Source organism: Notechis scutatus, chromosome 2, assembly GCF_049901735.1.
Source record: "Notechis scutatus isolate UNSWTSFEM ecotype Mainland chromosome 2, rNotScu1.2, whole genome shotgun sequence".
In the NCBI taxonomy this organism is placed as follows: domain Eukaryota; kingdom Metazoa; phylum Chordata; class Lepidosauria; order Squamata; family Elapidae; genus Notechis; species Notechis scutatus.
Window position 1 is genome coordinate 66,998,944 of NC_142010.1, and position 26,542 is coordinate 67,025,485.

The 26,542-nt window shown below is 38.1% G+C and overlaps 1 protein-coding gene across 4 annotated transcripts in view; it reads right to left on the reverse strand.

The window, feature by feature from the left end:
• BSN (bassoon presynaptic cytomatrix protein) overlaps window positions 1-26,048 on the reverse strand; it is a 231,372-nt gene extending 205,324 nt beyond the window's left edge. For all 4 annotated transcript variants that reach the window (XM_026673218.2, XM_087954986.1, XM_087954985.1 and 1 more), the window contains exon 1: window positions 25,766-26,048. In XM_026673218.2, the coding sequence (XP_026529003.2) occupies window positions 25,766-25,956 (191 nt within the window). In that variant the 5' untranslated portion in view covers window positions 25,957-26,048. The remainder of the gene's footprint in view (window positions 1-25,765) is intronic.
• Window positions 26,049-26,542: the final 494 nt, after the last annotated feature.

Sequence of the window (26,542 nt, forward strand, 5' to 3'; positions counted from 1 at the left end):
GTGATAAAACAGGCAAATATATATTACATGTTCCAAATATAGGTAGCTTCCCTCAGTAAATTACGCCCAGGTAGAAAAATCAATTTATTTAGCAGTTATGTATCCATATGCATAGGGTAATGAATATTTTTATCTTGTTATTTATTTTTATTCTATTTGTATTACTTTATAAGTAAGTCAAGTACCTGATATTCCTTCCTCACAACAACAACCCTGTGAAGTGAATTGGGCTGAGAGTGACTGGTCCAAAGTCACCCAGATTCATTGCTAAGGTGGAACCAGAAATCATAGTCTCCCAATTTCTAAGCAAGCATCTTTTCTAAGCAAGCATCTTTTCTAAGCAAGCATTACACTAAACTGGCTTAGGTATCAAAATATTCCTAACTTTTAGGCATAAATTTGAAACAAACAAGGCCAAAGCCCAATAAATTAAAGGACAATAACTCTTTAGACCAGGGATCCCCAACCTTTTCGACGCCGCGGCCCGGTTCCGGCGTCAGCTGGGCGCCGCGGCCCGGTTCCGGCGTCAGCTGGGCGCCGCCATCTTTTTGACGAAAATCACTTCCGTGATGTCACGAAGTGATTTTCGTAAAAATGAGCGGCGCCAGCGCTTCTGGTGAGCTTTTTCGGTAGAAATGGCTTTCTACCCGGAAAAGCTCACCGAGCGCTGGCGCCGCCATCTTTTGACGAAAAATTGCTTTTTTACCAAAAAGATGGCGGCGCCAGCAACCAGCGGCCCGGTAAGGCTTGTTCCGCGGCCCGGTACCGGTCCGCGGACCGGCGGTTGGGGACCCCTGCTTTAGACTACATCAATAACACAGCTTCACATGGTTCAATTAGATTTCCTCAATATATTCCTGCTGTTTTGTTCACATAATTTCGGGTAGTTATCAGGCTTAACTGAAATACATTCAGAATGAAAAGGAAAACAATACCTCCATGCTAAATTCTATCCTCTCTTTAGTAATATGGAAGATTATTTATCCAAGAAGAAGTTGAGAACTATAACCTGCGCATCGCCCATCATTTTTCAAAGCAATTAATGACAGGACAAACCTACAGTATTATATCATAAACCTACATAGTACAAGAATTCCCAATTTTTGTTTCAAGTCCTGAGATACCTAGAATATCAATTACAACATTTTTATTAATCAAAATAATGTATTAGGTTTAAGTTCATCAACTAAAGTCTTATTTCATTTTATTACCTTCTATGTGCCTTTTTTAAATGAAGCATTGAGCTGACTTCAAATAACTAAAAATTTATACCAAAGTTACATCTAATGGCTCTTGCACTCCATTATGTTGTTTCTACGTATTTACTTGAGTAATTGCAAGCACAATGAAACTGTTTTCCTTCATGAGAAACAATTTTACATTGCAGTAAACAGTTGTCTATTATACATCATATGTAACATCTTTTGCACAAAACATAAAACATTAATTTTATGTGGTTGTTAGCAACAGTTTTTAATGGGGAAAAATGTATTTTGAAACATCTCTCCCTTGAATCTCACATGAAGTGATAACTACATAAAAGGCATAATGAGCCATCCTCATTCAGTAAAACTGTTCCCAGCTAAAACATTAATGCCAAGAGGCTGGAAATAGTTTACATTATTATATTCTCCTAGAGGTAGTATGTTACATAATTTTTAAAATTAACTTTTTTCTTAACAGCTAAAAATGTATTCACTTCAGTGTATTTAATCATACACTGTGCAATCAAAATAGAGTTGCTAAATCAGATTCACAGCTGAATGAACCTACAGCAGAGAAACTTTAGCAGATTTGGATCAGAGATTACAATATCAGGAGATTTTACAACCATATACCTTTGATCATGTACTTGAAGTCATACCAACTAAGAAATTCATAAACAGAAGAGAGTTAATCAATTGTAGACCTAGAATTGATTTATGCAAGATAGTTGTCATCTGTTCTATCAAAGCTATAGCAACACAATTATCATACCATAGTTTGTGAAAACTCCAGACCTTCTTAGTTCCCTTTTATTGACTTCCAGCCATCATCTAATTCAGTGGCACAAAGCATTATCTTGACAGCAATTTGCAATAAAATAGGAACTCTTCCTAAGTCAGGAAACCATAAAGAAGGGCAGGAAAGTACAAAATTCTGCTGAATATAATTTTCATTGCTGAAAATGAAGATAATTCTGGGATTTGGGGTCCACATTTGCCCATGAAATGAAAAGTATGATGACTTCCAGCAAATCAATCTCTTTAAAAGCTGACCTACTTCATAAGGGTGCTGTTGACGGGATAAAATGAAAAGGGTATACATGTAAGCCCAGTTGAACTCTTGGAGAGAACATGAGCTATACAGTTAAACAATAAATAAGACAAAACCATTTCATTCATTCATTCATTCACACACACACACACACAAATAAAAATTACTAACTTTCTCATGGAAAGAAATTTATTCTCCTTGAAAGTAATAGGCATATGGTTTGTAAACCAGGTGGCTTTATTTATTGCTATTACTATTTCATTTTTAATTGTCTTTCTTCAAACATTCTCTCAGCTACTCTTGTTCAAATCAAAATGTATAGACAAACAGCATTGCTTTTCTACCATTTTCTCAAAAAAGGAGGGCTGTTCTGCTGCCCCTGAATCAGCCACATCGATGACAAGAGAGCCATTTTGCATCTGCTGGTCACTGGAGCTTTTAAGACTTCCTCTGTAGAAAGAGGCTGTATGGCTATCTTCCTTTTCCTCAGTATAGCAGCAAAACTCACAAGCTACTAGAGGAAAAACCATTTTGTTCTTACTTTTTTCTCCAGGGAGAGCTGCTGTTCCTTATTCACACTGATCCTGAGTTTGCAAATTGCTTGGTTATATTCAATGGTATGTGTTTTTCATACTCCTAGAATCGGAATATATACATGTATATGTTCAAGTTGTATTTAAGTTTGAAAGTTGTATATCAAAAATAAGTTTCTGAAATGACAAAATACTTATAAAACTTGCAATGATAAATTTATATAAAAGAATATTCTCATGCAAACTGTATGTCCAGATTTATATGTACGAAAAAATATAAAAAGCTTATAAGTATGTTTTCAGATGTCAACTGCTGTCAGTTCAGACCAATTTATTATTTTTCCTTATCAAATATACATAACATCATTACTTGTATGATACTGATTCAAAATAGGTTTGCCAAAAACATAACAATAATTAAAGAGATGGACCTAGACATATACTTGCAGGGTGGAAATTATTATTAAATTCAAGAGAAGCTAGCTCCTTCCAGAAATATGCATAAACTGTACTTATTCCTGCTTAATATTATTCCTAGTGGTGTAATTAGCAATTAGTCTGTAACAGACTTTTTACAGTCCACCTTGAATATGAGCTAGAGTATTTACTGTTAACTAGTTTGGATTATTTTATGCTTATTTATTCCAGTAACTCTTCAAACTACTGAATTATCCCTAATAAACTGCATAAAAATCATTTTAAAAGTTAATTGCTTTCCTCCAGCTTGCCAAATCACATTAAAATATAATGTAATCCTTTTTCTCCACAAGGGTGTTGTTCAGATTTAATGGTATCACATCACCACTCTAATTCTACACATCATAACAGGGGTACAGCAAAACTGCTTTACTATAAGAATATTTCCTTTTGCATAATTCTATATGCATTAACTTTATTTTTTTAAAATGTGCATTATGTACAAATTGAGAAGCTTTGAATAAACCAGGCTGCCCAAAAATCTAGGTTTAATAGAAATTTGCCAAGAAGCAAATTGAACAATCATTATGAGAAGAGATTCTTTATAGATTTCTCTGAAGTGGGTAAAAGCTGTAGTTGAAATACAGCCTTGTAAAATTTGGGGTTGCTCTGGGAATGCTATAATTTACTTTGTGGTTCAGAATAAGTGGTTTTAGACTAGTACAGTTGGACAGAGGAAGTTAGCAGAGGATCTTTGTTCTTCTATAAGCAGTTTTTGAAGCATCAATGTGTACAGCCTAGACAAAAAAAAAGCATCAATGTGTACAGCCTAGACAACAAAGTTATTGAAGTTCTGATGGAAGAAAGGCAGGAAGGCAGGAAGGAAGGAAATACTTCTATGTCCTGTAAAAGTCATCCATAGAGAAGAATCAAACTTTAATTTGCCTGGGTTTAAAATCCAAGATGAAGATATTTCAGCTCATCTCCCACCCATCCACCCACTGCTGGAACTTCTTCCAAGGCATTCCTACTTTCAAATCTTCCTCAGCATTCTTCTGACTTTGTTCAAGCGATCACAGGAACAACAGTTCCTCCTTCTCAGCGGCTGTTCTGCAATTGCAAGCATTCTCAGAACTTCATCTCTCATATTGGTTCATATACCCTAAACCAGAATCTTTGTCTGGGAATATCAAGGAGTCATTCTGGGGATAACATTTCAGGAATTTCAAAGAGTGAAATCTCCCAAACCCCGAAGTAATTTAAAAAATAGGCTCAATATTTTGGCCTCATCTAATCTGTGGGATTCTGAGGACGACAAGAGAACGTTAACAGTCTAGATTCTAGAATCTAGATTGAGCCTCCCAGTTACTCATCTAGAACCTTTTCTTGGAGTATTGCTCTCCATCATGACTGATCAATGAAGGGGGAAATTGAGAAGAGGTAAAACTGCTCTTTCTTCATGCACATCCTTTCTACTGCTCCAGCTGCAACAGTTGTGCAAAAGATAAGCAACAGAGGGGGAAAGGTTAACCTCCATTAATGGAGAGGGACTTGGAGTAGAAGCAGTAGTCCAAGGCCTTAGAAAGCCAAGGGAGAAATATAAACCTTCTTCTCAGTTTTTAGATAATCTCAAATAATTTCCAAACTAAATGGAGTTTAGAAAACATTTTTTAAGATTTGCCCATTGTTAGCAGACGCTAACAAGGCAGATCTGGGCTTTTTCAGTTCTGTTAAACATTAATGTGACATTTTCCACATACCAGTCTGCCAACTTCAGATGCTGGCTCACATTTCTAGGCATCATCATCACAGATTTCAAATGTGCTTAGAGTAATGTAAAATATAAATTCACAGAGATATATTGCCATTGGGTTACCATTTAATCAGAAAATAATTAAGAACAAATATGAATTATCTAGATGCCTGGATGATTAGATATCTGGGACATCTTCCAGTCCTAATTATATGTATCTGGTTTTAGGCATAAACATGTAAAAAATATTGAAGAAAAAAAAAAACAGAGAATATATTGGTTAATTACTAATTGTTTGATTTCAAGGCTGACTACAAAATAAAATAAATGTTAAGGATAGGCTTTACCAACTTCTGTACTAACATAATGTGACAACACATGATATTCCCCTAGTATTCATGAGATAAAATTATTAAAAGTTTATTAATATATCCATGCAAATGTTTGTGACTGAAAACTAAATGATGACTACAAATTAATAGGTAAACAAATTAATTAAACTATAACTGGAATCCTATATAGAGTTTCAATATTTTCTAACTCAAAAGCTAAGAGATTAACCAAGATTAAGATAAATTGAAAAGTCTAGCCGGTTGGTGAAACCAATGCACTTAACAAGATGCAGTCTGGTATCTATTTGAATTAGCACTCGACATTGCAAAGTCGTTTCATTGTCCGCTTCTAGTTCTTAGCATAATAATGATTTTCTATTGCATTTGAACTCTAATGTTTTTCTTCTCAGAAGCAGATACTTTAACCAAGATTCAGTTTTATTCAGAAATATACAATGTACAAAAGTATTAGCAAAAGTAATATTGGACTGCCATTTGTCAGAAATGGTGTAGGGTCTCCCACTTGGGCGGGGGGTTGAACTAGATGACCTATAAGGTCCCTTCCAACGCTGATTATCTGTAATTTAAGTTAATTCAATGTATTTGCTACTCAGTCATATGATTAATGGAAAGTCCTTAAATTTAATATTGACAACAGGTAGTCCTTGATTTACAACTGGTCACTAAATGACCATCTGAAGTTAAAATGGATGCCCACCCAAAAGGTACTTACAACCTGGATTCAAAGTTCTGAAGCTTGCCCCCTGTGATCACATGATCGCATTTTGCGCACTTGGCAATCAGCCCACATTTAGAGCTGTTTGCAAGATCCCAGGGTCATGTGCTGTAAAATAGTTATTATATTTTTGGTTTCTGGCAAAAATCACCCATTGCAAACAATGACTTTGTTTAACAACTATGGTGTTCTATTAATGACCATGGTATTCACTTAACAACTGTGGCATTTGCTTAATGTCCACTGCAAAAAAAGGAGTTATAAAATTGGGTGCAATCATGTGACGACATGCTTAATGATCAGCATGACTTATGACCATCCTTTTCTGGGTTCAATTCTGGTTGTAAATCAAGGACTATCTGGTATGTGCAAGTTATTGGCTTAACCATTGAAACAGATTGTATTAAGATGCTTATTATAAATTTGAAAATTTAATAATCCAAATATAACTTTTTAAAAAAGCTAAAGAGTATTATCTATTAGCTCTATTTTTCCACTTGTCAAAAGCTGTTACCTCATTACTATCTCAATGAAATGAAAGAAAAATACCTTGTATTCAGCTACCACCAGCACTCCAGTAAAATAAGTAATTCAAGAAAGAGGAAGAGTCAAATGAATAGATAAAACATTCACAATTCTCCACATCTCTGGTTCATTTTCATGCTACTACATACTGACTGAATTGGATTCCCACCCTACAGGCACAAAGATACGAGCAGGGTTTAATTTTGGTTTGTTGAATGCTATTTTATTGAAAGTCATTAAAGCACACCAGAATTAGTGGTGCTATCATTAAACTACCAGAAACAGAGAGGACTTAAAAGCATCTAGAGCAGAGTAATATAGAACTAAGTAGTGCAATAATAATGTATGAACTATGTCAGGGTAAAATTCACTAATATTTCATTATTTATTTATAGAATTCAATTTGTACTCTGCCTGACTCTAACAATTTGGAGCAGCTCGTAAGAAAATATGAAAATAATAAAATAATAAAAACTAGCCAACAATTACAGAACAAACAATTACAGAAACAAAGATGTCCAAGCTGGGCAGTAACAAAAGTCATATTCCTCAGAAGGAGCTATACCATCCTAGACAAAAGCCTGGGTTGGTGGTTCCTCCCCATCAAAACACAAATATTCTCCAGTCTCTGGAACAGAACCTTGACAGTCTCAATTGGCTGATCTGGAGTCAAAAGATATAAATAATTGTGTATCATCATTGTATTGATGATACCAAACCACAAACTGGTAGACGACCTCATGCAGTGGTTTTGTGTAGAAATGAAAAGAAGGGGGAGAGAATGGAAGGCTCCAGCATGCTACAGACGGCCAGTTTTTACACCTCGGCCAACACCAATTGGACTCAGCCCTGGAAAAAAGAAGATAACCCCTATAAAATAGTTCCCCCAAGCAAGGCCCAATTCAGGGAGCTGGCTCAGAAAATAAGATGTGTAAGAGTATTGAAAAAATGGAGAGATTAAAGTGCACAAGAAAGGATGGACTACTTCCATCTTGGTTCTGCCATATGTCATCTCCAAGCATGACCAAAACAGTCTCAGAAGTAAAGCCCACCTGAAACCTGATTGAAACGGGTCCAGATAATCCTTCCTTCAGGGTTCTCATCAACTGCATATAATAGCCATCTCCAGAAAAGGAAAGCTGGAGGCAGCTTGATGGTTGTCAAAAACCATTGGGCCCAATGCCAGCCTTTTGAAGAGGGGGTAAACCACTACCTCTTTCGAGGCAGGAGGTGCTATTCCCTCTGACAAGCAGGCCAATACCAGGGGGGAAACCCTGGGTCACTTCTTTGGCCTCCTTTATAGCCCATGAAAACCTGGATTCAGTAAGCAGATGGCTCAATTAACAGTACAAAGAACCTTAACCACTTCCTCAGAATTCACTGACTCAAATATGATAATGTCTCCTTTTGTTCAGCTGAAGTACTAATGAAAGTATGAAAATGAAATGGAAGCCATGATATGTTGTGCATGGATAAGCCAAATAAAAGAAAATAAGGATGGTTAATATTCTTTTAGTTCAGTATCATATTCAAAATATGCTGTCATGTGCAAAATGGAGAGTAAAGGAATAACTAGGTTTTTTTTAAATTAGATTAAAAAAATCAAAACAAAGGAATTATTAATATAGCAGTCAATTAAGAATGAAGTTTACTATCAATTATTAATACAGTATCAAGATACATTACAAGCAAACAAAAACTCAGGCAAAATGTTAACTGAGTTGTTGACAGATGCCCAAGATCCTTTCAGGTAACCCCTAGGACACCATTACAGGTATGAAATGAAAAGAAAACAAAAACCTCTAAAAAAAATTCCCTGCCTCAGAACTGATAATATACTGAGATAGCAGACAAGGGGGTAAAAAGAAGGAACATAAAATGTCCCTTGTAACTGCTGACAACACTGTTGCACTCACTACATTCTTTTCTCTTAAATGCAGAGCTGTCTTCCCCAAACTTTATGGTCTCTAAATGTCTAGACCTCAGCTTCCTGGATTTTCTGCAATGCCACTGCTGAGTGGAAAATTCTGGAAAGGGTGACACAAAGCCATGAAAAACAGAGCAGAGTGACAAAAAGGAAAGCATCATGACTAGGTTCTCATGAAGAACCTAGTCAACACTAACTTGTTGCTAATAACCTCTTTCCCCTTTTGTAAGCTGTTTAACTAGCTCAGAAGCAAATACAGTATGTTTTCCTGCTCCATTACTCTGCAGCAACTGGGACAACTGGGAACATACCTGCTTTTCAGCATGCATGACAACACAGCAGAAGCATTTTGCAGTCAGTTGCAGCAAGAGTAGGATGTGATATAAAGATCCTTCAGTCTTCAGGACATAAAGATCCTTCAGTCTGTCATGCAGTTTTCATAGGTACGAAAGTCCCGCATGAAAATATTATAATTCATAACTCATAACTGTTTCAACTATGTCTCCATTCTTTTCAGAAATGGTTAATGGATCTCATTCCAAAACATGTTTTTCACCTTAACGGTATTCTGGCAGAAAGAGAAGCAAAACTTTTTTTTTCCAAAACAGCACCACTGGGCATTTTCATCAGATACATTACTACATCTAAGAGGCTCCATCTTGGCTGATCTTGCTAGGAAAGATCACCCAGAAAAATAAGGTTCAGGGCTATTGATCCATGAATAATTTGTTATGGTTAGCTCTATACTGCAGTGCCGCAAGCATACATGTTTCTTTACAATACTTCCCAAAGGCAACATAGAAAATAGAATGCTAGATGAGCTGTATCTTTCATGGATCCTCTTGTATTGTTGTAGAACAGTTTAAAACAGGACTAGAAGAAAAGGAAAGGATGGCCCAATGAAAAAGCAGGGAAGAAAAATCTTCCACTGTTCCATAGAAATTAAATGTAGAAAACAAGACAAGAGTAATATATCACTGTTGATTTATGATTGTATCTTATGATTTATGATCTATGAGTTATCACTATGTTTGTGTGTACACCGAGAGACTATGCACCAGACTTGGCCAATAAAGAATATTCCTATATTCCTATCCCTATTCTTATATTATTTCAGCAAGAAAGGAAATGAAGGCATGAAAAGCTGAATGCTGAGAATCCATGTATTTGAAAAACTGAGACATAGTCAATGGCCTGGAAAACAGGAACATAGGAGTTCTGTCGTTAAAAGATGCAATTGTATGATGAGGGAAAGGAGGCTGAAGTGAGGTAAGGAGGTGAAAACCTAAATGGAAAAGTCTGATGTTTTAAAAAACAAAACAAAACTCTAAAGATGAAAGATATAAAAGATATGAAGTTGCTAATGCTATTGGAAGATGGTGCCCTTAGGTTGGGCTGCTACAGCTGAATTTCATTAATCGGTTTGAGTCAGACAGGAAAATATTTGCACATCATTAGAACATAAAGAATCCATTCTCAAGGAAGCAAAATGATTCACAAGAAAGTTGTACTGCAGGAATTTAACTGGCGAGTTATTGTTACGCTTTTCTGTCCCATATTCCTGATTACATTAAATGTCGACAACTTTGGGTGATTCAGTTAAGCCTTCTCCTTTTTGCAGAATGTCCTGTAATGACTAATAACAGCTGACAGCTATATTGCATTGATCAGAGTATGAAAAGTAGCAGTAAATAAGTGAAATTGCATCAGCTTGCAGTAGCTGGTGTTTATGGCTGCTATGCTAAGCAAAGCAGTAACTAGAACCAGCTGTTTTATTCTTTGATTTGCTTGCAGAATTATATGGTTTCTGATATGTCTATTCTGATAATACATTCGCAAGCAGGAAAAAATATATATATACGAGCTCAGCACTCAACAGATACACTGAGAGCCATGTAGTGTGATTTAGTGGTTAGATTGGGGAGACCAAGGTTCAAATCCATGCTCAGCCTTGAAAATCTCACTGGGTGACCTGGTTCACTTATTCTTGGCCCAACCTATCTCAAAGATTTGCTGGAGAAATAAAATGAGTGGTTCCTGAACAAGCTACCTTGAGCTCCTGGGGGAAAGGAAGAATGTAGATATATACAAACAGATAAATCACTAAAAAAAAGAATATAGGTAATAATATTTACAGTTTTGAATGTGAGCCTTCTTTTTCACAATTAGTTATAAAAATGTGTATTGTAGTCACCAGAGACACTTTCATGGTCAATTACACAATTATGTGGCAGGAATTTGTAATCTGGGAGACATGTTTCACCTTCCTCCTCCTGACCCTTATCAGCTTATCTATAAAATGGAGATAGAGTTAACAGATAACAGATAATCAGCGTTGGAAGGGACTTTATAAGTCATCTAGTCCAACTCCCTGCCCAAGCGGGAGACCCTACACCAGGGATCCCCAACCTTTTCGACGCCGCGGCCCGGTTCCGGCGTCAGCTGGGCGCCGCGGCCCGGTTCCGGCGTCAGCTGGGCGCCGCCATCTTTTTTGACGAAAAATTGCTTTTTTTACCAAAAAAAGATGGCGGCGCCCAGCAACCAGCGGCCCGGTAAGGCTTGTTCCGCGGCCCGGTACCGGTCCGCGGACCGGCGGTTGGGGACCCCTGCCCTACACCATTTCTGACAAATGGCAGTCCAATCTCTTCTTGAAAGTCTCAAGTGATGGCGCTCCCACAACTTCTGAGGGCAAGCTGTTCCATTGGTTGATTCTTCTCACTGTCAGAAAGTTTCTCCTTATTTCCAGGTTGAATCTCTCCTTGTTCAGTTTCCATCCATTATTCCTTGTCTGGCCTACAGGAGCTTTAGAAAATAGCTTGACCCCTTCCTCTCTGTGGCAGCCCCTCAAATATTGGAAGAGTTGACTCTAAACTCTGTGTATCCTGAAAGTGAAGTGAGTGTACATTGCACATCGTGTGTCGTCCCAAACGTAGAAGCCCAAGTGTTTTGAAAATGCTCTCACTGCATCAGCTTCATCGTGAAGCCCTTTTCCAACTGGCTCCCTACATGTAAAAGTGATCACTGGGCCCATTTGTTGCTCTTCATGTAAGTTACCAGGTGAACGCTACCTTATTCTTGGCGATCTGCTGTCATTTCATTTCTCCTCTAAATATAGTTTTAGTAGAACTTACTTTGAAGCCTTGAGTCTATTTTCTGAGGAATTTTTATAGTCCCTCACGGATTAATTATCAGTGCCCTCTGGCAGCTTTCCATAAGTATTAAAGCAGCCAGATTGTGAAAACAGAGGGTAGAACAGGGGGAAAAAGTAGAAAAAGGACAGAAAAATATCAGATGTGCATTTCTGCCAAAAAAAACAACCATGAATTACTGTTCAGCTAGAGAGCAAGGCAAGAGTGCAGGGCTTACTGGAACAAAATTAATGTCTGCTTCCCCCCCCCCACCCCCCATCCAACAATATCATTCTTCAGCTGATCTCAACAGAACTAGCCCTAATGTGGTAACAAGAAAGGTGACACCTGTTATGTTTCAGTGGCTAGATTCAGATACTGTGAACTAAACCATGTTTTGTTTGAGCCATAGGCATAACAACTACGTTCATATATGATAAAGAGCCATCAACTATAGTGTCTATGGAGATTCTTAGTCATCCAGGTCATAGTTGTCCCAAAGGTGCTTTTTCAAGAGGCAACTGGATTTTCTGATTTTCCTTTGAAGATGTTTCGCTTCTCATCCAAGAAGTTTCTTCAGCTCTGACTGGATGGTGGGGAATGGAAGGATTTGTACTCCTTGCAGACAGCTGGTCATCTGCATCTTTTTAGAGAGACACTGAGGCCACCTGGAGGTTTATCTGTATCCTCAGGGTCACCTGAGTAGTGCAAATGGGTGTGGAGCCTTCTTGGAACTGCTGAAAGGGCTGTGTTGTAGTCTGGAGATATGGATAATGTCATATCCCTTCCCCTCTCTTGAGAGAGGGCTGTTCAATTTTGACATAGATTGACTCTTTGACCCTTCTTTCAAACCAGTGGTCCTCTCTGTCCAAAATGTGGACTTTGCTGTCTTCAAAAAAATGGCTTTCGTCTTTTACATGCAGAATCTTGTCCATAGGAGAACAAACCCATCAGGACAAGAGGCCATCTATCTCAAAATTGAACAGCCCTATCTCAACAGAGGAGGAGGGATTTGACATCATCTATATCTTCAGTCTACAACACAGTCCTTTCAACAGTTCCAAGAAGGCTCCACATCTATTTGCACTACTCAGGTGACCCTGATGACACAGATAAACCTCCAGGTGGCCTCAACGACTCCCTAAAAGAATGCAAATGACCAGCTGTCTGCAAGGAATATAAATCCTTCCGTTCCCCACCATCCAGTCAAAGCTGAGGAAGCTTCTTGGATGAGAAGCAAAATGTCTTCAAAGAAAAACCAGAAAGTCCAGTTTCCTCTTGAAAAAGCACCTGGGGAACATTAACTACAGTGGTTTCAAATTTGCAATACTGGATTCACTCATTGTGCCAACAAACCTAATATACTATATTGTGGCTTAGTGCAATATAGGAAACCAGTAGGTAGCAGTTGTATTCCAGGAAATTACGGAACAGGCATAGATTTTGGTGGACCTGAGTAGGACAAGGCTCATTCTCAGTGATATTCCCTATCTGATCCATAATTATTATTTATATAAAAGCTATGTTTTAGAGTCTTGTTCTGGTTCTTTCAGTTTTTAACATCTCCATTCCCAAAGGACTCAGAACACAATCAGTAGCAATATTTTAAAAACAGAAATTCCCAGCCCCATTAACAATTTTTTCCCTAAGCTAAAGATGACATTTATCACATCCTTTTTTTTTTTTTACCTCTAACATATATATGCATTTATGTTACAGGCTGTTCAAATATTTGCAAAAAGAGCCTGATGGAACAATATTGTTAAAACTAAGAAACAAAGCATATATGTGTGTTTATGTGCATGCCTGCCTGTATGTGAGGATGTGGAGGACAAGGTTTTCAATGCAAGCAGAAAACGAGAAAACCTTGGCTATGTTCAGAGCACTTCAGTGATTGAAAATAGCCATTATCTCGTTCATGCCTCTGCTTTAGCATAGTCAATAAAAGAGAGAGCAGGCAAGCTAATGCCTATGCAGACAATTTAAGTTCTCTACTAGTAACACAAACAGATTCTAGCAATGTCACTGTCCTCCACTGTTAGTGAATTGAAGGCGAAAGCAATTATTCAAATGTTTTATAGTGTGAGAAATCTTTGTACTCTAATTGTGGTATTAGTGTTAAAATAAAGTTTTAAATAATTCATACATTTAAATCTGGCATATTCTCAAGGGGAGGTTTCAAGAAAAGGGAAATATATTTTCCCTTTCTACCCCACAACGTTCTTCCAAGCTTATTATTACATAAAGTAATAAAGAATACTGTTTGGGGACTGGTAGTACCACCCAAGGATGAGTTTTTAGTGTTCCACTCCATCTATGGAGATTCTTCCCCTCATCACTTCTCCAATTATATAGAAGGATCTTTGAGCAGAAGCATCCTGAAAGAGCTATGGGATTTCTTGTAAGATATTGGAATGTTTCCTTCCTGTACATCCATAACAGCATAAAAAAATGAATAGATAACTAAAGTCAAATCATTTCAACCAAATAGTTATCACTTGCTTCCAGCAATACTTCCAGCAACTGTACAGCAGAAAACTGTAGTATGAAAAACACCCCTCCTAGAAAAGGCTGAATAGTTAAACAAAATTTCATCTCTGACACTATTGAGGACTATTGGCTTGTCCCTGGAAAATGGAGACCACATACCACCAGAGCCATCCAGACGCATGTGGTTTATAATCCCAGCCAATATGGGAGAGTAACATGCTAGAGAAAGTTGGCAAACAGTAAAGCATCTTGAAAAAGAACTACATCTACAATATCTATATCCATCTCTCTCTCTCTCTCTCTCTCTCTCTCTCTCTCCCTCCCTCCCTCCCTCCCTCCCTCCCTCCCTCCCTCCCTCCCTCCCTAAAATGCTCATGTCTTTAACATTTAATAGCATATCAAAGGACAACCTTTTCTGAACCAACATATCTCAAATCGGCTAACTTATAAATTGTGTCCAAAATCCAGGACCCATGAATTCCTCTGGGATTGAAATTTGGAAAATCTGTGGTCATTTCAGTACTGGCATGCTAGTCACAGTCCCATTCTAGCCCTCTGGTGGCCAGGTAGGCCAGCCTTACAATCAACCACTGTCAGCCACAGTCCAGCCAACTGTCATTATGAGTTGAGATTTGGAGTCAGGGGATGGTCAGGGTCAACAATAAGCAGTCAGCACTAAAGCCAGCTTCAGAAGTGCTGACAGATGATGAGCAGCCAGGTCCAGCACCACCAGATGGCCTGCTGTCTGAGGCAAAGGAGGCAGGGCAAAACAGCAAACAGCAGACATGGCTGTCATTGCTCTATGAAGATGAGGATGTGAAATTACCACTCCCTCCCAATGCAAGAGCTTGGTGGGCTACAAAAAGAATAGTGCAAAGGCCCTCTCAGACTTCTCATGAAGATGGAGTCCCATCCTGCTAAATGAGCTACATGAAGGCCACTTCTACTAAAATGGAGCGGCAAGCACAAGCTCTTCATTGACAACAACCACCCATTAACTCCCACTCTGTTGTGCCTTGACTTGTGAACCTCTCAACCCTGACTTTGAACCTGGACCAGGATGAACCAGGTGAATTTTGGGAAGGGGGGGAACTTGTCTACATACTGTTAAGGGTATGTTATTTGCAAGACTCATTCTGTAAAGAGCAGAAACCTACCCTTTTATGTATTTGTGTGTGCTTGATCTGGGACAGGACACAGGCAGGAAGTCAGAAGTCACTATCATTCCCACTGCTTTTTTGCTCTTGATCATTCTAGTGACCCAATACATCAAAGGTTGTCTAGTATGCTATTAAAATTATTGTGTTTACAACCCTCAAGTGGGCAAAATGATGCATCATAGGCAAAACTTTTTCAACCAAGGTAAATCAAATGGGATAATATACAGAATGCATCCAAAATCCAGCACCTATGACTGCCATGGAATTAAAATTTGGCAAATTTTATAAAACATTTTATGACATAATATGAAATGTCATAATATATTCCCTGTGGTCAACTCCTAATGTTTGACTATACTACAGTAGTACCTTAGTACCCAACTGCTTTGAAACTCATCAAATTTGGTATTCAATGCATTTTGACATGAATATTCATCGTTTGTTTAGTACTCAATGCATGAGCTAGAACTTTTCAATGTTGGCTGCCTTGTAATTCACTACATTGTTTCTTATGCGAAAAATCTGCTTGGTACTCATTGTTTTTGATACTCATCATACTCTCAGAACCAATTAATGATTAGCACCGAGGTACCATTGTTTACAGTTCAAGATGGGCTACTTTCAAGGAGGATATATCTATGAATATGTTCTGAATTTTTAAGAACTTTTCAAATATATTAAAAGCTCTATGACTGTTGAACACATTGAGGAATCTGGTAAGGAAATATCTCTGACTCAACAAGTCACAGGTTCTCTAGTTAAATTCTGTAACTGATTCTTCCACTTAAATGCACAATTTCATATCACATCATCTGGCAGATTTATTTTAATCCAGTTCTTCAACCCATCAAGATCATCTTGAATCCTTTTTTGTCTTCTAAAATATTGGTTGCTTCACCTAAATTGGAGTTCCCTACAAATTTGATAAATTTCCTTCACCGAAGCTGTTTGTAAAGATGTTGACTAACACTGGGACCATAACAGTATACCAACTAACACTGGGACAAGCAAATACCAACTACTAACAAACTACTACAACAAATCTACCTAGATGCACTAGATGCTATAGAAACATGTGGAAAATAAAGCCATTAAAACTGATAGCTGAAAGGAATAATATGGCAAGAGCCAATAAAGACAAAATAATACCAGGCACAAAGTTTGAGGGAGAAATGGAAATAACAAAACAACTGGTAAGTGAGAAGCAATTATTCCATGTTTCTTGGAATAAGATGGAGGCTTAACAACATTAATCGACTAATCTGTGCAATTAATGACTTGATCATTGATTAATTGAAGCTCTGTTTTTAATCTCAGTCAGCCATCTGGGCTATTTCTCTTGGACTTGACTGTTTCTTCTATTGCCATCACTTAGATTTTGCAACAGCTGTTCAGAAAGCTTCCTTTCTGCTGAAGCATGCTATCGCCGTTACCATTTTACATTTGCTCAGTGTCACCACACAAAACACAGCAGTAGTGTGGCCCTTGTCCAGAAGATTTGCATTCTAAGATACGACAATGGTGTTAAAAAGAATAGAGCCAACAGTTCAGAAAAACAAATTAAAATAGATTTCTAGGAAAGATTTGAGAATTTACCCAGCATGGATGTTTCTATATATTAAGGCTGTAGAAACTGCCTGCCTGATGTAATTTGGCAGCCTAGTCTGAAGTTCAGGAAATTATCCAATGCAGTTCATCCCATTTTGGAGGTGGTCCATGAACAAGGCATCTTTTGAGCCAGGAAGACATTTGGAATTTTGAGAGCATGTGGTAGCACACTCACAAATTGTTGTTATAGGAGTCCTGCCTACAACATGATTGTCATAGTAGGCATGCTGGCTATTTATTAAGAAGTATAGAAAGTCACCCTTGATCCTCTTTAACATTCTAGTGGGATTTTTGTAGGTCCAAACTTCGAAATAAATATGATGTTAAAGGCTGAGGATTAGTTTTGCTTTCCTTTGTAACATGCAACTTCCTATTTCATTTGCTATATTAAATAAACTTTTAAGAATACAAGTGAGAAGCAGAAATACAAAGAAATAATTTATCTTTTCCCCCTTTATTGATGACTAAGCTTGGTTAAGTAGTTAATGCAACTCCTAAGCAATATACCAGACACAGTCAGGAGAAGAGTCTGAGTAACAATGAAGTCTATCAAATTATCAAAATAATCAATATATCCTATGATGCTGTGAATGGAATGAGGCATCATGGACTATTACAGGTCACTCTGACTGCAGGACAGTTTATTACTTAAACTGAAGGTAATATTCTTATCTTTTTCCCACTTTCACCATGCCATTTAATATAAATGACAAAAATGAATCTTAAATTCTGTTTGGAATAGTACTATAATGCTAACTATCATACAATACCAGAACTCCAGAACTTAGAGTTTCATAGAAGACCAAAACGAGAAAGGATTAGAATTAGACTGATTTGTATTTTGCCAAGAAATGAAAATCTGTTCAGAATTATCTTGCTCCATTTCACAATATGGATTTTGGTAGAATCCTCATCCATGCCCCCAACTATATATTCACTAGAAGTTAAGATATCAAACAACATTAAAAAGCAAAGCGTTTTTGTAAAATGGCAATGGAAGTACACTATGGAGGCCTTTACAATGGATGTTTACTTATTATATTTGTATATCGCCCAATGCATTCTACATTTTCACAGGTTTCAATGAAGAAAGGAAAATAAAATTAAAAATAGTCAAAGAAACGTAAACAGTCTCTCAATCCTTAACACCATCCTCCAGAAAAATGAAGAGACACTGTTTAATGTTTCTCTAGGGCAACAATAGGATAGTGCTAACCTTATTTCAAGTGGCAGGCTACTCCACAGTGAGGAAATGTGGAAATAAAAACTCAAGGTTGCTGACCTAATTTTTTCCCCTTATCAATTACATTCCTTCCTTTTGGATTGTTTCCCTGAGACTTTAAGACAACAAGGAACCACACCTGTACAGCAGTGAGATAAAAAAAAGGCACAGATGTGGGTGTTGATGGAAGAGAAAAAGGGGAGTACACTGGATACTTACAGCAGCCTGTTGTGCATGGGGGAAGTGAGACCATAGTTGGTGGAGTGAGCAATGAGCCTCGGAAGCTACTATGGTGTGAAAGGAATAGCAGAGCCTTACGGTCCCCAAGCCTTGCAAAGATACAGACCAGCTACATTCAGCAACAAGTAATTGTTTTCTTACTCCTAGGAACTGCTAAAGATGGAGAGCCAGAGGATCAACTTAGTAAAATCCTTAGCATCGCATAATGGAGTGAACTCCTGTTACTTGTCCCAGCTTCTGCCAACCTAGCAGTTCAAAATCATGTAAAAATGCAAGTAGAAAAATAGGGACCACTTTGGTGGGAAAGTAACAGCATTCCGTGCACCTTCAGTGTTTAGTAATGCCGGCCACATGACCACGGAGACGTCTTTGGACAGCTCTGGCTCTTCGGCTTTGTAACTGAGATGAGCACTGCCCCCTAGAGCCAGAAACGACTAGCATATATGTGCGAGGGGAACCTTTACCTTTACCTTAATTATCCTTTTATTGATGTAAGAGGTGGGCAGTTACAGGGGAAAAAGGAAATATGTAATTCTATTGGAATCAAGCATTTGGAAGATCACAAGGGATGATTTTATTGATTAGATTTAAATGGGTATTTTTTGATAATAAACAATAAAGGAGTGAAGTTATAAAACCCTTGCTCTATCAACTTAATTGACCCTAGGTTTCAATACAGACAGAAAACATTGATATGTACAAGAGAAGATGGCTCTAAAATTATCATATATGTGAACAAGTCAGACTAAATTTATTTACCATTTAATTGTTAGAATTATATTTGGCTTTTCCTCCAGGGCATTGAGGAAACATACATAGTGTTTCCTCTTTCAGTTTTTCCATGCAATAGCAGCCCTGGGACAGAACATGGACTGAGAGAGTGTAATTAATCCAAAGATCCCCAGTGAATTTCAATGGCTGAGGGTCTCTCTAATCCTAGACCAAGACTTAACCACCAACGGTTGCTTCACAGTCTTTTCAAGCTAATTGGTTCACAAAATTCCCTTCATTCCTTTCTCACATGAGATGAGTAGTTATATTTATAAAATAGGTTTTCTAACAGAGGTAAGATAAAATCACAATCCTCTTTTTGCATAGTGGTAGAATGTTGAAGATTATGAGATTACTTTATGGAAAAGCAGAGAATGAATTTGTGAAGTTAGGGTCTATGAGAAGAACAGTGAAAACTGTTCATATTCTCAAACTTTACAACAGCCAGATCCAGGTACTTACATGAGCTGTGGAAGTTTTGATTTAGCTGTAAGGATTAGCAAGATGCTCTTAGGAGACTTATTAATACTGTTAGTATCTCTACCACAAATAGATCAAGGTACAGGTTTCCCTAAACATTAAGATCTTGTTAGGAAACATGCATATTTTTGACTGAATACCTGCAAATATTGCTTTACAGATGTATCTCCCCAGTCTTTTTTTCATAACACACATTTTGTCTATATTAAAATAAACTAAATTTTAAAAGAAAACACAAAATGTCCCATGCCAGTGCCCATTTATTATCTCTGTAATCATTTTCCTGTTCAGATCCTACACTATGATTTATAAATGTATTTGCAGGTTGATTATTTTCATCAGTTTACATATACATAGATCAACCTACATACCTAGGTTGTTCTACCTGTTCTAACTGAGAAATATCATAAAATGCATATAGTTATATTAACTCTCATAATCACAGACTTGTATGTTATTGATTTTATATATCTGATTTGAAACTATCACATCCCAATCTGTTTAACATATTTCTAAATTTTCCAAGAAGCTCACAATACTCAGGATTCCATTATCTTAGCATGTGATTTCTTAGCTCAGCTCATATCATAAAACTTGCTAATTATTTATTTTATAGATGCAGTGTATGCATCTCTCTGTAAGCAAAGCTTTCTGGCCAGCTTATGAAATCTTTCCCAAGGATATCTGAAATTACACGTAGTCCTTGATTTGGGACCAGTTGCTTAGCAACCATTCAAAGTTCTGACAGACCCCACATCCAAAAGTACATGCAACCTGGTTCTGAAGTTCTCACTGCCCCCCTGTGGTAACATTACTGCATTTTTGGACCCTTGGCAATCAGCCTGCATTTACAGCCATTTGTAGTGTCCCATGGTCTCATGACCCCAATTTACAACATTTTCCCTAAAACCTCGCATTTACTTTTGATTTTTGCCCAAGCGCCCCATAGTGAATATTGGATCCACTTAATGACCATAGTGTTCACTTAACAACCACCCTCAAAATCATAAAATTGGGTCGATCATAGGATGACTCCCTTTTATGACCATCCCAGCTTACAACCCTAATTGGCAGGTTTCCATTACGGTCATAAACTGAGGACTACCCATGTCATACAAACAGGTTGGAAGGGCAGCAAGACCATTAGAATCAGTAGCAGCAGCATATAATTTAATTATACATGTATTAACAGCAGCTAGAATTGTATTTGCTCCAAACTGGAAAAGTGATAGAGGAAAAAGTAATTGAAAAAATATTTGAATGTGCAGAAATGAATAGACTAACATTAAAAATCAAAGAAAAAGAAGAATCTGAATATTACATGGTATGGGACTTATTTTACCAATGGGTAGAAAGTAAATAAACTAAAAGGGACTAGATTAATCTATAAAGCAATAAGAGAAACAATAAGGATAATAGATATATTGGATACTACTTATATATATATGGGAATGTGATTATTGTTATATTGTTATACTGATAAGAAGAATACTATTAGTACTTGTTAAGCACTTGAAATATGTACCAAATTGACACACGATTGAAATGGAATGGATTTATTCTATACAAAAATAAAAAAAAAATTAATAAAAAAAATTCAGTAGCAGCAATTGGAAATCAACTTCTGGCCCGTTCTCTCTATACCTCTTTCCCTTCTTTCCCATGTTGGAGATTTTCATTGTTGGGAAAGCCACAGTGAGAGGTTTGAAGGTGGGATTGTCTAACTATGAGGTTGGCACCCCTTCAAGTAATGCTAGGAAGGATTCTCTCCTGGAAATCAAAGTATTGATCACCAAAGCAATCACAGTCTTAATCTAGCCATAAAATAAAACTAAAGATATCCCAAATAATATTTAAACACATCCTATATCAGTGAATCCATCTAATCATGAGCAGGGAGGAATAAGATTCATGACGCTTCATATAAAACCCATAACACAAAAGTCTGAAGGAAATAAAATGTATTTGTTTTGTTATGTCAAGTTATATCAGGATAGGAATCAACACGTTTTCTCTGGGGAAGGTCTTAACATAGCAATGATTTGGCCTAAAAAGCTACTTTTTCATTGCCACCCAGCCTCTTTCCTTCCTGAAAAGGGACATTTGGAAACAGACTTCAGCATACAATTTTAAGTTATGCTTGAAGTAAACTGATCCTTCTCATAACAGCTTCTCAAGCCTTACAGGATTTTACAGGATTTAAAACCAACCCTTTGAATCAGGCCTTGATATGAAAACTAGAGAAAATGATAAATTACATACTAGCAGCAACAACTTGATTCATAATTCCTAGGCAGAATTCTACTTTGCTATTTATAAAGCTTTACTTTATATTAACGGAATTGTTTAGAATGTTATTAAAACCTATTTAATGTACAAGGCATTGCAGCCTGCAACCTAAATGGGAGATTACTACAGCATAGTCCATTAACACTATCCTTCTTTATCAAGGCGGAGTCATTGTTGGCCTATTAGCATGAACTAGAAGAAGATGCTTCATGATCTGCCTTCAGAACAAGTTGAACAGCACTCACCAGAACACCAAAACCATTCATTGGTAGTGTTTCCATCTCACGTAGATTAAATTTCAGTATGTTGCCTGGGTGAGCAATTATAGCCCCTTTAAGAGCTCTGGACTTCAAGTCTTGCTTTAAGTTCATTGATTCATATAGCAAATTAATGTAGTTTTCCATAATGATAAACCTTCTATAAAGTCCCAAATCTTCTCTTCCTTTGGTTGTCTGGTTTTAAATCAACATGATCAGAACATGATTTGTTTATTTGTGCAGTTTATATAACTGCCCATCTCACAAAACAAGTGATTCTATCAACAGCCTAGAGAATTTTCACTGGCAACAAGTTAGAAAAAGACATTTATGTATATTATAAAAAGAAAGAAACTAGTGTTTCAGATTTAAGATGTTGCCCAAGGTTAATATACTTTGTAAGAAATAGACTATAACAATGCAAAAAATAACAATAAAAGAATAATTTACATTGTTATACTGCAGTCATGTTTGGAGGAATGGAAGTAATATAACTAGGGGCTACAAGCTGTCTATCTAAAAAATTAACAAGATTTTTTGCAAATTCATTTTGAATACCCCATGGGGTTCTCTGTGTATGTCTACAGTAGCAGTCTAACTTTATAATTAATACAAAAGTTTTAAAGAATTAGTCACAGGTAATTATTTTTTATTTAGCTTTATAGGCCATTTCAGCTGCATATGACTCTCCTGGCATAAGTCTAACACCATAAGAAAATATTAAAACAATAGAGATTATAACATCAGCCTAAACAAACAACAATAGTAATAGTATCTTTTCTATTCACCATACAGCCATGAAAGTAAGAAACTGCCTTATATCAGTCTAGAGCATTGGTATGGAACTCTATAGACACACTTGAAATGAAAGTTCAGGCAAAAATATTTCCAACCTCTCCTAGAAAAAAAACCACCAGGAATTAAACCTGAAAATTCTGCATGTAAACATGTGATTTACTGTCTCTTTAGCTGTTGCCTATAATGTACACTGCAGTAAATTCACTTTATACATATATTTTTCAATAAGCAAAACAAGTTTTCTTAAAATGAAATCTGGTAAATTCTATTGCTTGAGACAATACCTTTAATTAACATTTGCAACCTAATCCCATATGGATGTTCTCTTAACCCTCCTACAAGTCTTTTTTTATTATTTTACTGCAACAATAACATGGTTACCACCTATCTACATGTGCATACGCACAGCTACACACAGCCACAATTGCCAATATTCGTGACTTTTCCAGCACTTTTCCTAAGCAGAAGAATAAAAGGCCGACCAAATAGAGATGCATTAATCAGGTCAGGACACGATAGAATGCCTATTTTGAAAGAACAGGGTTCTGATGATTGTCTGGGTCTTGGGGAAAACAATATAGTACTTCTGCACTGATGTATTAGCGTTTGGATGGCTTCCCAGCTCTCTCTTCAACCACCATGGCAGAAGTGTCACAGAAAAGCTTCAATGCGCAGATGTCTCAAAATAAGACACTCAGTGCCACTTTATGGTGCATACATGAATCCAGACTGCAGAATTAAAGAAACCTTCCAAAGGCAAATAGACCCAGCTCAGAGGAACCAGATCATCCTGCTGCAGGTCTCCACATGAGATCTCTTCTTTTCTTTTTCAATGTTATCTGTACATGTGCGATATTACTCAGACTCGCTTATACACCTCACCATGCCTTTATGCAAATTTGCCCGAACATTTCAACATCCATTTATTTTCATGTCTGCATAAACTTCCTTTGCATGATCACTGATGCTTGGCCTACATTTCCCTAGGCTCAGCTGGGGAGTAATGTGCGAACTTGGACCCTGTGGAATGAAATCACTGTCACAATTTAACATTATACAGATGGCAATTCTGCTAAAAAAAAAAAAAAAACACCTATGGTTTTTCACAAGTGAATTTAACAATGAAATGCATCACCAGAACACATATCTGAAGTGTAAAATGGATAATGCTTGCTTGAGAAATAGAGGGGTATTCTCACAGACTATCAAACTGCACTGTATGTTTGTTCCTTCTTACAAATTTCTGTGAGAAAATCAGATGCTGTGAAAAACTCAGCTCAGACAGAACAGAATGTTTTAATCACTGAAAAATAAATAAGTCTCCAATTTGGATCCAAACAGAATCTTACAATATAGCAAGCTATCTTCCAGGATTCATCATTATATTTCCCATGGAGTAATCAATAAACATGTGGACATTACATTTAAAACATGTATTTAATATATTTCTGTCCACTTTTTCAACGTTAAAAGAGCTCTGTATAGGTATTCTTGATATTTTAGCACAAGCTTTGAATGCTGGAAAAGTATTACTCTCCTGATGTTTTAAACTATTTTTAAACTGCTACTAATGTTTTCCCATCTGCAGTGCTTTCCAGCACCAAAGATCTATTACTTTATGAGAATTAATAATGCTTTAAATGTACAAAATGCCATGATGTTTGCTTTTATTAGGGAAACAATAACAGGCATTTATATTGTACTAAACATGGTGTATAAGGCATCGATTACATAACTATTTTAATTTATAGTCTAACTGGATGCAATTAGAATAGGTACACTTTGTGCTTAAGCGAGAACGATTGTGTCTTTGTAGGCAAACATCACATCATTATGACAAATGTATATCAAATGGAAGCATGTAGAAATATTTGGGTTTTTCTTTTTCATAACTCAAGCCAGATATATTCTTGACAATCAGTAGCTTTGGGGAAACTACTTGTGGCTCCTTTACCCACAAACCATGTCCTTGCCTTTTTTTTGCATACCACTCGTCCCATCTTTTGCTGGGAAATCAGCATCCCATTCATGTTTCCTGGCTCTCCTCTCTCTGATATTAGCCTGCACTATGGCACCCTCTGTGAAACCAGGTCCTCATCCAGTTGATATGCACATGCTTTTCTCTTCACCTCCATCTTCTTGCCATATTCATCTTCCTACACACTAGCTCAAATTTACATACATGGGCAGATTTCTCCATCCCCTATCTTTAAAAAAAAAACAATTTTAAGCTTGAATGGCCCCCAACTCAGTATTTCTTAGACCTCGCCATTAGATCTTATCAGAGTTCTGCTTGATACAACATCAAAGCCATAGCATAAACTGAACCTATTAGCAACATTCTCAAAATAAGACGTTTGGTTGTGGAAAAAGGGGGCACCCAATGTGCTCTAAGAAGCTGCATCTCCCAGAACCCCGAAAACATGTATTTCCGTAACATTAAGAGCACATGGCAAACTCAGGCCAAACCACCTTTCTTCCTCCCCCACCCGTCTATACTGGTCTCACGAAGACACCCCACTATCTGCAGCCTTCTCCTGCAGCACAGTTATAAATCACTCTCGTGCACCCCAAATTCCTCCCCTCTTGTCTCATGGGCTCCCTGGATCGCGCCTTCCCTTTTACTACACACAGCTTTCTTCCTCCCGGCTCCAGTTTCCACTCAGCAGGGGACACGCTCCGCAGCGTGGGCTCCCAGCTGCACTTCGCCCTTAATCCCCGCTCCTTCCAGCCCAAGCAAGTCCGTAGCCTCCTCCATCCTCCTGGGCTCAGTCAACCGAAGTTGCCCCCGCGCCACTTCTCCTGCGCTACTTCGACCAGCCGGGCTAGTCTGTGGCTCCCACCTGGCGGAGGGTCCGTGAGGCTGCGCGGGGCCCGGCGCAGCGGCAGGCGTCCTGCCCGGTGGGAGCTGTCCTCCACTGCTTGGTGCTGAAGGTGGCTTGGCGGATCCAGGCGAGGTGGAAGGACCCGTGGCCAAGCCGGGAGGCAGCTGCCCCTCGGCTCCCCCGCCCTCTAGGCTGGCCTCATTGCCCATGGCCGGGCAGCAGAGGTCTGGATGGAGAGAAGGCTCCCCGAGCGTCTTCAGGGCAGTGCTGTCTGCGCCGCCATCAGCCTAGCACCACCATCTCCGCCTGCCCCGTCCGCACTGAGCATGCGCCTCGCTTGAGCGCGGTCCCAGCACCCAGCCCTCCGAGAGGACGCGCTTCACTGGGGGCGCGCGAGAGGCGCGCGACCCCGGACCAATGAAGGCCGGCGCAGACTTGGAGCCGGCCCCTCGCCAGCACGTGCGTGGCCTCGCCAATGGTTGCTGAGATTCCCCTCTTCGTTTCTCCCGCCGGCGCCTCTGGCGTGCAGAAGATCCGGATTGCAAAACGCAAGTGGAGCCGGTTTGAGGACGGCCCCATCCCCGGGCAGCCAGAACAAGAGCCACCCGGGCAGAAGTAGCCAAGCCCGGAATGGATTGTCTCGCTGTCCTTTTGCCTTTTTTTTTTTTTTTTTTGGCTCACGCTGTTCGGAGTCCTCTCACTCAAAGCAGCTCTTCAAACATATTGGAAACTAATCAAAGAGAGAAGCAACCTGGAATTTAAGGAGAAACTTCCCAATTAACCAGTGGAACAGCT